The sequence below is a fragment of the Charadrius vociferus genome, unplaced genomic scaffold (genome assembly GCF_000708025.1).
Source record: "Charadrius vociferus isolate BGI_N301 unplaced genomic scaffold, ASM70802v2 scaffold835, whole genome shotgun sequence".
Classification (NCBI taxonomy): Eukaryota; Metazoa; Chordata; class Aves; order Charadriiformes; family Charadriidae; genus Charadrius; species Charadrius vociferus.
Window position 1 is genome coordinate 1 of NW_009648449.1, and position 13,501 is coordinate 13,501.

Sequence of the window (13,501 nt, forward strand, 5' to 3'; positions counted from 1 at the left end):
ACCTAAACAATTCTATGATTCTACATTTTCCTCAGGCCCACTCTACTCACACCATTATAAAGCCTAGAGAAAGAAGCCAGACGCTTAAATGCAGTGCCTGAAGTTAGGCAGTGGGAACCCTTCTATCTGCTCTGGGGATAAACACAAGCTTGGATCCTCAACACAAGCTTCTGAACTTATTATTTCGGCACACAATCTTTTAAAAGCATCTAACTTTTACGCCCTGCCCTCAAACTACACTGTGAATTTAGGCCTATGTTGCTCAGGTATCATAAAACTGAAACTAATTATTTATATATAAACTGTTATCCAGTGTTTCATGCTTTGAAAATTCTCACATTACCAGAAGACATATTTTAAAAATCTAATCAGACTTCATCATCATATTCCAGTAACAAGAAAATCAATTTGCTTCACATCAGAAATGAATAGTTTTAAAATTCTAAGACTGACTCACTTTAGAAATTACCACTTCTATTCATTTTGAATCATAACCACTATCGCTTCCACCAGTGTATTCAGCTTTCCGCAAGAGGAAACTGACTGATACCCCTGGATGTGTATGAGAGGTGCTTATCTCAAAGACCCCCCTTCACTTCCTCTGGGTAATTCATTGGGTATTCTCTTTTTCCCAGATTAATTGGAAGCATTAAAATTCCTGAGGGTGGGATGACGAGCAAAAAGTTTCAAGTCCATTTGACTTAGCTTAAATAAGACACCATTAAGGGGATTTCCAAAACTGTTCTATAGACTATATGGGAGAGAGTTCAACAAAAGAGGACCTGTGGCACCTAAGTGAATTTAGTGTTAATAATTTTATTTTTAAATATACAAATCTAATTGTGCCTACCAAGTACTATTTTTATTTTAGATAAAATATTGTTGTAGGTTTCAGTAGGAACCAGAATCAGGAATTTAAGATTTAATCTTACAATCTCCAAATTTACTGGAGGGGCGGATGAACAACATGCCCCAATCATAGCTATCTCCCAGATCACTTATAGTCCCATCTTGTATAAAACAGCACTTGGAAAAAAATAAATCTTAAAAAACATTACTGCTGTCTGACTGCTATTTATACAGCTGTTTACCAGCAGTATTACTTGGGGAAATTTAAATAGTCCACTTAGCTTTATATATTTATTCAAACATGCTTCCATTTTCCATGTCACAAGTAGAGCTTTCTAAGCCTAGAAGTGATTTGAAAAAAATAAAAACAATAAAAACCCCTCTTCCTGGAAAATGTTTAAATGAAGTCTTCACCTGATTCACCTTCAGCTGATTCCGACAGCTTGTTTTCCTCCTTCTCCCTTTACTATTGCATTTTGAATTCATTTATAGTTGACATATTGTGTGTTTCCCATTTTGTTCAACTTGTACTCTTTGAATTATTTTACTGATATCAAAATAATTACTCAAATATTCCTAGAGTACATCTGCTTGAAACAAGTACTTCTATTTATCAATAAAGGGCTACCAATGTAGGTATAACATATCTGAATAACAAGGAATAACGTATCTGAATAGAACCTTTACAAGAGCAAGAAAACATCAATCTTAAAAAGACAATCCATAATTTTGCCAAACATACTTATCAGATTTCCTTTTGCATCTCTGAGAGGAGCACCACCACCACCTTTTCCCCAGGGGTTGTAATTCCTCATTTCTGCTTCTAACTTGGCTTCATAGCGTTCCTTCTCCTCTCTCTCTCGTCTCCGTCGTTCCTCTCTCTCTCTAATCTAAAGCCAAACAAACCAAAGTCAGCTGCATGAAAATATCACCTTAAGTATAATTTTAATAAAAAGTTAACGGAGCAAGCTGAATGCTATCATTACCCATTCCCCCATCTATATCAAGCAAATTGCTAATGTTTCACTGCCTATACTGCAGACGATGCATTGAATACCGCTGTCAAAATGTGCACATACATTTATATGCACTCTGTGCATAATCACAGAGAAATATATAGATACACACTATAAGACTTCCAAGTTCCAGACGTGTTCACATCAGACATTTGCAATAGATCAAAAGTTCTATACGCCTGGATCCTGTGCTACAGAAATTTATACTGCCTAGAAATTAAACAGGCAAAATTCTACATTATAGCACTTGCTTCTCTCAACCTGGTACATTTTGTTTAACCAAAACTTAAGACTAGAGATGACAGGAGATAAAGATTCTTAACAATAAATGCCTTAGTGGAATGCTACACAATTCTATAATCATTCAAGAAATAGTTTTCTGCAGTACCTGCTCATATGGTTTGTTCTTCCTTCTTCAAAATCAGGCTAAACTTATATAACTAAGTCTCCTAATAATTTAATGTAGCATTTATAAAGAGAATAGCTGTTTAAAAAAGTCCAACTTTCAAAGCTTTTAAAACATTAGTTACTATTTACGTAGCTGAAATATACTAATGTATTTTTCTTAAGTTTATTTCTTCTGTGCATTAAGATAGACATTTCCCTTTATCACGTAGTCAGACAATTTCATAAGAGATATAATGAGTCAACATAAAGACCCATCCAGCCCTGTCAACTGTTTACAAAAATGGTCAATCAGGTTTGTCTGTACAGAAGAAAACCAGAATACATTCTGTTTGCTTTCAACCATAAGCAGCATAACTTTGAAAGACTGTACCATGCCATGCTTATTAGACCTTGATGTCAAATTGTGCAGTCTCTCATATGGCAAGATAAAATTTACTTCTTAAGACTACAGTGAGAAAATGCCTTCAGAGAAGCATAATGAGAACAAGAATATTTTTATAGCAATTATTTACCTCCACTGAAGAAATACATAAAAAAGAATAAGATAAGAAAACGTTTGTGCCACTGAACTGGGTTCTAGCAAAATCTCTTCTGAAATAACATGTCTTATCATGGTCTAATACATTTTATAAATAAAAACTCCCATAAGGTGCAGCAGTTAAATGCAGGCCACTAAAATGAGTAAGGGACTAGGACATCTGCTGGAAGACAGGAGACAAGAAATTTGTCTAGTCTAGCAAAAAGGAAGCTGAAAAGAGATAAGACACCACCTACACAGCAAAACAACTCATTGCTTTTGTTCTGCAATATATAACTTTTGCAAAATATTATAAATTAGGGAAGTAATTATATAAAACTCCATGCCTGGAACTAATCAGTTTCCTGTCAGTCTTAGCATTCACTCTGCCTCTGACAAAAAAATTGAAGAGCTTGCTGTCCACCTGAAGTGCTAAAACGAGCTCAACCAGGGTCAGAGGAATAGGAAGAAGGAAGTGATGAAGGGAGGGAGAGTTAAGATAGCTTTTTACTTGTAAACTAGATATGTTTGAAAGAGTACTACAGTTACAACCATTATATGTTAAAAAGTAAAAGAAGAAACCATCAGAAGCTTTATCACTCAGTACCTGCTGCTGTAATTCTTGTTGATAAGATAATGTTGCCTCTTTGGAAGGCTTTGTTTTTTCTTCAGAAAATACTCCTGTGCTTCTTTGTCTGTCTCCTGTATTCCTCTGTCCAGTGTTACCTCTGAATTAGAAAAATCACACACATAAAAGGTAAACATCATTGGGTCCAGAGGGGGGGGGAATTAAAAAAAAAAAGAATTTAAAAAATCCCTGCCTGAAATATTTAAGAGCTGTTGTATTCCACAGCTTGGCAGTTTATAATCTCATTTTCATAAATCGCTATAAAAATAGGACTTCATTGAATTATTGTTTAGATAGAAATTCTTAATTAGAAGTTTGAAAAGCTGTCTTTAACTCACTTCAATTCAAAGGCATACCGATTGTCAGCAAAACACTCCCAACATGAAAAGCTTATCAATACAGATAAATACAAAGAATATGAATATAGACAATACTTACACAGATTGCTCTACTGGGGCTTGGCCTAAAGGAGGATCCAGATTAGGTGTGGCTTGCATTCCCATCATACCTGCACCATCTACATAGTAAAAACAAACAAACCTACTATTTTAAATTCTGAGTGCTCAAAAATAAACGTTTGCCATTACTTAAAAGAAGAGAGGCTTGCTGCTCAAACTCTGTCACTGCAGAATTACATATGGGACTCTCAAATTCTGTAACAAACTTAGCTAATCCTTAATGCCCCCTAAAGCAAGAAAATGCCAAGGTACAAATCTATTGCTTAAATTTAACTAAATCTCTTCAAAATTTACAAATGTCTTCATGAACATATTCTACAATGAATTAACAAAAAGAAATAACTTTGCTTAATGTAACGCTTGTCCTCACGCTTTCCAAATTGTCCTCTGCTGTGAGAACCCCACTGCCTCCTACAGAACTACAGTACATTTGGCATTAGTACTCAAAATAGGAACTACAGCGCTCTGCCACAGCAGGACTTGAAATTACTGTGTGTACTACTGTTTACGTTCGAGACCACGAGAGACACATCTCTAAAACAGTTTCACACTTTCAAATTTTAACCACTAGCAGTATTCCAATTTGTGACAAGAAGCTTTAAGACAACCTAACTCTCATATGTGAATTTTAAGTATTAGTTTCTTTAGTACTCTAAACTGTAAGCCATTTTACCCTAGAGGTTATATTGATAGAAAGGTAAAAAACAAAACAAAACAAACAAATAACTAAAAACTAAAATAAAACACACAAAAAACCCCAACACACACCAAACAAACCTCAAAACAACCAAAACTTCTGTGAGTTAAAACTGAGGTCTGAAAATAAGATTACACGGAAAAGCAGATTGGAACTTAAAAAACAACAAAAAATCCCCACCAACTTTCTCAAACCATAGCCTACTACAATTCAAGATAGGGAGAAACTTACACTGGGGAAAAAAAAAACAACTAAAAACTTTTGCTCTTAAATCTCTAGCATTCCTGAAATTGCCTGGTGGAAACAAATCTCATTCAAATCAACCAGGAAGAGAATTGTTACTGTAAGTTTTTTTTTCCTCCTCTATTTTAACTTGGACCCCACCTGGAGTACCGAGTCCAGCTCTGGGGCCCCCAACATAAGAAGGACATGGACCTGTTGGAGTGGGTCCAGAGGAGGGCCACAAAGATGACCAGAGGGCTGGAGCCCCTCTGCTATGAGGACAGGCTGAGAGAGTTGGAGCGACTCAGCCTGGAGAAGAGAAGGCTCTGGGAAGAACTTACTGCAGCCTTCCAGTACTTAAAGGGGACCTACAGGAAAGATGGGGAGGGAGACTTTATCAGGGAGCGTAGCGATAGGACAAGGGGTAATGGTTTTAAACTGAAAGAGGATAGATTTAGATTAGATATCAGGAAGATATTCTCCACCCTGAGGGTGGTGAGGCACTGGAACAGGTTGCCCAGTGGAGTTGGAGATGCCACGTCCCTGGAAGTGTTCAAGGCCAGGCTGGATGGGGCTTTGAGCAACCTGGTCTAGTGGGAGGTGTCCCTCCCCATGGCAGGGGGGGCGGAACTAGACGATCTTTAAAGTCCCTTCCAACTTTAACCACTCTATGATTCTATAACTTTTCTATGAAGGTAGCACAACTTTTTAAAAGTATTTCTGTTTTTTTCTCTAACAGACAAAAAAAAAAACCAAGAAAAAAAAACCAAACACCATGCTATGCAGTCCCTCCCCATACACATCACCGTTGTTTCACTTATGAAATCATCATGAAACAGTCAAAGATAAAAAAAGGAGTTTTTAAAATGAAAGTTTGATTACTTTATACAGTTCCTTTAAAATATTTAAAATTATATCTGAAATTGTAACAACACCTAAACATGTAGTCAATTATAATATGATTTAAGCAATTTAAGAAAATAATGTTTTATCAAAACTATGAAGAAAATTATCTGGGAGGAGTAATGGCGAAGTAGCTGACACTAGAGTTGTTCAAGCGATGAACTAAATTTCTGGAAGCCACAGCCCCTTTTGCAGTTGGAGAAAACGACTTCATTCAAAACTAGTATTGAAAAAAGATATGTGTTGAATGAAAAGTAGGCTAAGAAATGGGTTTAAATTGCTGTCACTAGTTCTACATTATTCATCATTTAACTAGATTAAAAGCAGTCATCTGAATCACTCTATAACAACAAATCCACCTAAAATCATCAACTTACAATATGCAAGACTGGGATCCAAAGGATTCCTAACCCCATAAAAGTAATATGCATCATCGTAAGGTGTTCTATAGTTGTCTGTCAAAACTGGTGGTGGAGGCGGTGGCATCGGTGCAAGCCTTAAAGGAAAAAGGAACACAATTTTTTGTTCTGTTGTACAACTGAAAAGAGAGATCATTAAAAGAAGAAAGAAAGGAAAAAAAAGAGAGAATTCACTATAGGAAAACTCAAGATTTAGCTCAGCCTATTAGTGCCATGCAGGAACAAGATACAATAAGCCTCAGTAGGAAATTAACTTTCCCTTAGGGAGTAGTACATGAACCCAGACTATTCCAGAGATCTAAAGAACGTAAAACAAACATGCCTTCTTTAATGGGTTCAGTTAATGATACTTACTGGTTACATCAGTAACAGTAAATAAAACGAGCCAAGGATTAGTCTCTGGTCAAAGGGCAAGTGGCACAACACAGCTTCAGCCACATACCTAAAGCTCCTTCTGTCTCCCAAAGAGTTCAGTCTCAACCACAGTGTCTGGCGGAAGTTGTCCTTGCCTACACCGCATTCCTGAGCTTAGCCCGGGGACATCACTTAATTGACAGGGACCAAACTCATGCCATACCAGCCTTCTAACACCACAGACACTGCTGGGCACAGACACCCAAGCGCCCTCCCGATGTGGTTCATTATTACAGCTATGGACACCATTTCTACAGCACGACTCTCATCCTACACAAACATCCACTAAGAAGTAATAACACACTTAGCACCAAGCTTATTTAACATGCAAAATGAACATGACGGTGAAGCACCTGGGTGCTGCTATTTCACCAAGAGTGCTGGCTAGCCCCCTGTGAAAGTCTTCATTCACTGGAGAGGCTGAAGGGACAGGCACTGGAGTTTGGAAAGCCACCCTAGGCCTTTCAGGAGGTACTCTCTCTTCAGAAGCTCTCACTGTCATGCCAAACTGCTTCAATCTATTTGGCTGAAGGGGGGGGGGAAATAGAAAAAGAGGAAAAAAAGCAGTTACTTTGTTATTACTAGGAAACATCCTGAATCTCTATTTAGGCTGTGTTAAACACTTCACTGGGTCCCAACTAGCTGTTCAAATTTCTAGTAATTGCATTTTTTTTCTCCTGAGGAATTACTGGAAATCTAATATTAGAAGGAAATCCAGCGTGTTTATCAGATTTACAAAATCCAGCCTCTATGGCAGGTTTCAGGAAGTATATGGTTCTAGTTGTTATCCAGAATTAAAAAAAATAAATGTATTCACACAGTTGTCTGTAGTACAGGTTATCTACAGCCACCAGTTTCTTACACTGACAGTATTATCATATTATGCATAGGAAAAGTTTCTAAAATACAATCCCCCACCCCAAAAACCAAAATAGCTCATAATTAGTAAAAATAAAAAACAAATACACACTGAGACTTTTTCCAATAAACATTTCCTTGCAATACTTCTGTTTCATTTTTTGGGTTCCTTTGATTTTATTAGCTTTTGCAACCACAACAATTACAAATTTATTTTTTTTTAAAGCATCAAATGTTTATTGATAACTGGCAGCCTCAGAAAAAAGTCAAAGGCAACATGCAAGTAAGGCAAAGGCATGCAAGTCAGTTAGTTTCAGAACTATCCTATCACACCCAGAAAGCCCTTATACCAGCTGCTATGCATAAATATTTTAATATTTGTTTAAATGAGTCAATATAATAGGAGACCAGAAAAAATTCATATATTGTGTAAGTAAAACGGGTTTTATTTCTGAATTTACTGGTCCTAAGATTGTAGTGCTTCAATTAACATGCATTCAGAGAAAGTAATACCAGCAACCAGCTAAATATTAAATATCTAACAGCAAATCATATATCCTACAATATGGAAGTATTTCAGCAAAATATTAAATCTTTACCTCCTCATCACTTAGCTGCAAGACAGTATGTACAAGGCAGTTAGTACTCACCAATCATGAACTACAGCGTTAAGATTCTCAAAATCTACTAGACATGAATATTTGTTTATAAAATTTAACTTCAAATTTCTAGATGTGAATACACAATTAGATAATAGATATGAGCTACAGCAATTGAAAATTATAAAGCAGTCTACACACTTTTTTTTAACTTGTCTTTTCAAATCCAGCGTCTTGAGCAGGAGAACATTTAAAACAGCCTTTCTCACTAAAAAGTTTTATGTGAACTGTTCCCAAAGTGCCCCAGATTTCAGGTCTGCAGCTAATTTCAGATGTGACTATGGTAGTCAGTTCATCCTGGGGATTGTTTTCCTTTAAACAAGCAGTACATACAATGGTCTACATTTATAGATTCTTAATCAGGCATTGCTATTTAACCAACCTGTAATTAATCAAGAAATCTACCTAATTAGAATCCTTCCCTGAGAGGCAATTTAAAGCTAACAGTGACTGCTGCTTAATGAATGTAGCAATTCTACTTAATTGAAGGCTTTCAGCTAAATTAATGGTTTTAAAACATTATACATGCCCTGGACTTGCTCTGGATATAATTTTGTTCCTACAACAGGCACTTTTCAGCCTCCAACTGAGATGCGTACGGTATATAGAGTGCTTCAGCACAGCATGTTTCTGCCTAGTCAGCTTTGATTAGACAAAACTGTTTACACTGACCTTACAGCCTGCTGTGCCAAAAGAGTCAGCATCCTCTGCTCAGTTTTTCCTCTTTTCCTGCCTGGCTCCCAGCTGTACGTTCCATCCCTCTCCCTTTCGCCATCTGAATCCCTGATTAGCCAACTGACCTCTCTAAGACAACTAAAACAGCAAAAAAGATTCGGGTTTTTGCCAGCTAACCAAGCTGAATCAGTTCGCAAAGGGCATCAAACAAGCACCACAGATACTATAAGCAGAGAGGGCAGGAACATGCAGCCAGGCCACTAGTTAGTGTTCTCCCTCCCCATTTAGGAGTAAGAATTTTGATTCAGCTTCATTGCTTATCTGCGTGCATTCTCAGCCTCCTGCCTCACATGCTGACTAAAAGCATCTCTCAGCTATTCACTCATCTTCATTTTCTAGAAAATAAGAGCTCCCTCCACCTCTGCTGAACTGTCCAGAAATGGCACAAGTTTCTTTCTGTGTTGTAGTCTCCCTCAAAGAACCATTGATAATTTAAACTGGTTAACAGTTTAAATTAATAACCAGTTTATTCTTCCTTGAGAAAGTTACCCACCCTATGTCTCCAACAGCAGATCTCTCCTCCACCCAACATGCAATGGCTTTGGGCACTTCACAAACACACGTGCAAATCATACTAGTTACGTGACAATCAGTCCGCTACTAATGTTACCAGTGTTGACAATCTCCTCTTTCATACATGCTAACCAAAAGTCTTACTACAATAATTACCTTACTAAGAAAGTGGAGACAGTAGTAATTCTGCATTAAGTCTTATAAGTAACACAATATTAAACATCTTGCTTTTTATAAAATCCTATGAAAATACTACATTTGATAGTTTAAAAAAGAATTACAAATTTGAAATAAAAAATGGTTCCAATGAGATCAACTCAGCTGCAAAACAACTGGAATTTTTTTTTTAAGTGAAAAAAGAGCAAAAAACTTTATGCAGCATACTTTCCATTCCCAAAGAAAGGTTACTAATGTGTGCATGTACAGGCACTGGACACTAAGTATTTTTTCCGTGATATCCACTGCTTCTATAAAATTTCCACTTGATCACAGCAAAAGAAAATGTTCGATAACTTCCGTGAAAATATTTTCCTCTTAAGCTGAAAGCATGTGTAAGCCTTATCATTCTTGGCTTCAATTTTATTCTATGCTAATGTCCTATTAGAAAAAAACACAACATTTATCAATCTATAAAAGCCCTACAGAATTTTGTGACTGAGAAACCACAGTGTACACATCATTAAAAAAAAAAAATCTGTATAGGTGAAAGAAAATCCAAGCGCTTTACCGTCTTTTCTGGGTCTTGAGCTCCAGAAGCAGCAACTGAGAGCTCAAGTTCCTTCTCACTGTTTTTGTTTGAAAAAAGAAAAAAATTATCAAATCAGAAAGCTGTAACAAATATACTCGTTCTTTCAAAGCATGAACCTCACAACTCTGTAGTTAAAATAACTCTGAAAATACAGGATAACAGAAGACATGATTCCACTTGATTTCTTCTGGAGTCAAGGAAGACGTATACAGTATATTATTTGTAAATAAACAGAACTTTCTAGCAGTATCTGGCTATCATCTATTCCATGTAATAAAAAAAAATCAACTACCATAAAAGGACAAACTACCACATTGCTTTTTAGTACAACCTTTCAGGACATATCTTAAAAATGAATCTTAATTCACATTACAGCAAGAAGTTTATAATAAACATATTGAAACGAATGATTCAGGAGTATAGCAATAAGTACTATATGCTGTAATTTCAGGGCTTAGGCTTGTTCACCATGTACAATTTTTCATCACAGTGAAACTGACAATAGTAACTTATTTTTAATTCCTTATTCCTTCACTAGTATCACTGTGTGTTTTTATGTATCCATACTATCATTCATCAGGTAGCTACTAAAAGGTAAGCAAGAAATTTATATTTTACTACACATCTGCATAAGCCAGATGGTCAAGCACTTTGAAAGTAAAAGGTTACTTTCCTAAATTGGAGGACAAAACACGATTCATTTTCAACTTTGCGAAGTAATTAGACATTCCTCTACCAGCAAAAAAGGCAACTTCAGTTAGAGCTTCTTTACCCTTAAGAAACTAAAAATAATTTTTTAAAAATGAAAAAAAAATCTGTTTTTTTCCTTTGTTCCATTGAAAGCTAGCGAATTTGTTTATTAAAAACTAAATCTCTCATACCAATGAGTTTAATTAGATGCAGCATTACCCAGCTAGCTGGAACTCCTTAGTTATGAAAATTATTCTTACCACATTGAATTAATGAAATTCCTTTAAATTTCAGCCATTATCTTTTAAAAATATAGTAACTTTCCATTACCGTCTCTTATTTCGCTGTTGCTCAGCCATCTGTTCTATTAGTTCTTGCCTGTATTTCTCTTTTTTCCTTTGGAGAAGTTCCTGGTCCTGACCACCTAATGGAAATAGTCACACATTTGCATAAATGCTCCACAAAATACCTAAGAGGTACTGGACAAAAACATTGCATTTCAGTCAATTTAAAACACGGAGCACAGCAGAGTATAGAATCATAGAATGGTTTAGCTTGGAAAGGACCTTAAAGATCATCGAGTTCCACCCCCCCTGCCATAGCCAGGGACCCCTCCCACTAGACCAGGTTGCCCAAGGCCACGTCCAGCCTGGCCTTGAACACCTCCAGGGATGGGGCCTCAACAACCTCTCTGGGCAACCTGTTCCAGTGCCTGACCACCCTTAAAGTGAAAAATTTCTTCCTAATGTTTAATCTAAACCTGCCCTCTTCCAGTTTATATCCATTCCCCCTCGTCCTGTCACTACATGCCCTAGTAAAAAGTCCTTCCCCATCTATATGATCTGGGAATGTGCATAAGATCACTGGATCTTTAGTAAGAAAAAAACCCAAGGTATATCTAGTTGTAATATGCAGTTTGTTTGGAGTGTGATGATCAAAACCACTAAAATTTTCATTATTATTTTCCTAGTTTGCCTGGTTTTGTACAGTCAGGAAGCTACACATTTCGGAGCTATGTGATACAACAGCAACTAAAAAATGTTACTTAAATTTTATACTTGTTTTCCCTAATGCTCAACTAAGGAAGATACGCTATAGCATTCCAAAATCATGATGCATTGCTCTGGATAAAAATGAGTTAAAACTGAAGAGAGTAAAACCCACAGGGAGGAAAGCAAATTGCTCCACTTTTAGGATGGTTCCTGTAACTATTAAGAATTAGCAAAGCATTGGCAGATACTTATATGTAAAAGGAAACAGTGATAACATCTCATGTGGATTTTTAGGAACTCAAAAAAAATTTTCACTTGTGGTAGTTCCCCCACAATAATCATGGAATCTTCTATTATTTTAAAAAACAAAACAAAAAAAACACCAACATCACCACCACTTTATTCTATAAAGTACGACTATCAGACACAAGGACTTCCAACATATTTCCATACACAAAGTCACCATGGATCTTCAGTGAAGTAGACCTGAACAATAAAGTGAAGAAATCTGCAGAGAAACTAAAACAAAAACCTAAACAAACAAAAAAAAACCCGCCCCCCACAAAAAACCCACACAACCAACAAAATACAAGAAAAAACCCACGATGCATGACTGACTGCATTTTTTATTCAATTAATGTGCTGTGACTGTAAAGTGACCAAAATGTGCAAGATAAGGTTATGGTTTGTGATTTTTGGGGAGTCTGAAATCCAAAAGTTTCAAGTTTTAATTTACCTAATCTTTATACAACATCGTTAGCAATATTCTCCTAACCAGGACTGCTAGGAATACGAATTCACAACTTCTGTACTCAAGATACTACACGAGATGACTGAGCAGATCAGAGAGACTGATCACTACAAACGCACTGTTTTAATGCTGCCTTTAAACGGTTCCAAAAAATTGACCTGCCACGTATTGCACTGAAGATCAGATAAGTTCCAATGTAAAAATAAATGGAAATTATTCTGACAACTGTTAGTCAATTTTTCCATAATTCAAACCTAGCCCATCTTCAAAGGCTCCGATCTGTAGAACTGCTACAGTTCTTGTATTCTTGCCTTATAATATTCTGAATTTAGCTAGGAATGCTATGTTTTCAACAGTACTTCTCCTTACTATGCTTAATAATAATGTTCCCTGTTAAATTTTATGGCTACATTTAAGCAGTAAGAGATGATCAGAATCATTTGTTCTTGCACAAGGTTGTGAACAGTACCATTTCCCATATTTCTGCAATGAAAATTCAATAACGTCATGTCTTTAACAATACAGAGGTTACTATTTCTCCTATACTTCATTTCGTAAAAAAACTTAAGAATGTATCTGGGCCTTAAACTGTTAATGAAATCTAAGAAGAAACTTGGGCTCTTCAAAATTAATTACAAAGCCCTGTTACGTTAAGGGGGGAAATGAACATGTTTTTCTTTTTTATTTTCTCCCTGTAAATAATATTTATTTACCACTCTTGGGGACAACAGCACAAAGAAAAAGCTAATTTTTCTAGTTTTTAATTATATCCAAAGGAAAATAAAATATGCAAAGAAAGGCTAAGTCAGTGTCATTAGTTAGGTTTTTATACATACCAAGAACAAGGCCTGTTGCATACGGCATTTCAGGTGCAGACTTGGATGGTTCATTAGCTGAAGAACTAATTTGTACCTGATTTCTGGCAAAGACAAAAAAGAAAATGGAAAGATCAAACTCAAGAATTTACTTGTAGTCTGTGTGAAACATGATAGATGCACTTACATCACTATGGGATACATTAATG

At 36.2% G+C, this 13,501-nt stretch overlaps 1 protein-coding gene across 1 annotated transcript in view; it reads right to left on the reverse strand.

The window, feature by feature from the left end:
* Positions 1–1,591: 1,591 nt before the first annotated feature.
* CSPP1 (centrosome and spindle pole associated protein 1) overlaps positions 1,592–13,501 on the reverse strand; it is a gene marked incomplete at its 3' end in the record, with an annotated part of 32,232 nt that continues 20,322 nt past the window's right edge. Inside the window, 8 exon segments of the mRNA XM_009885576.1 lie at positions 1,592–1,739; positions 3,398–3,518; positions 3,848–3,935; positions 6,076–6,194; positions 6,885–7,057; positions 10,024–10,081; positions 11,065–11,158; positions 13,314–13,396. Of these exon segments, the coding sequence (XP_009883878.1) occupies positions 1,592–1,739; positions 3,398–3,518; positions 3,848–3,935; positions 6,076–6,194; positions 6,885–7,057; positions 10,024–10,081; positions 11,065–11,158; positions 13,314–13,396 (884 nt within the window).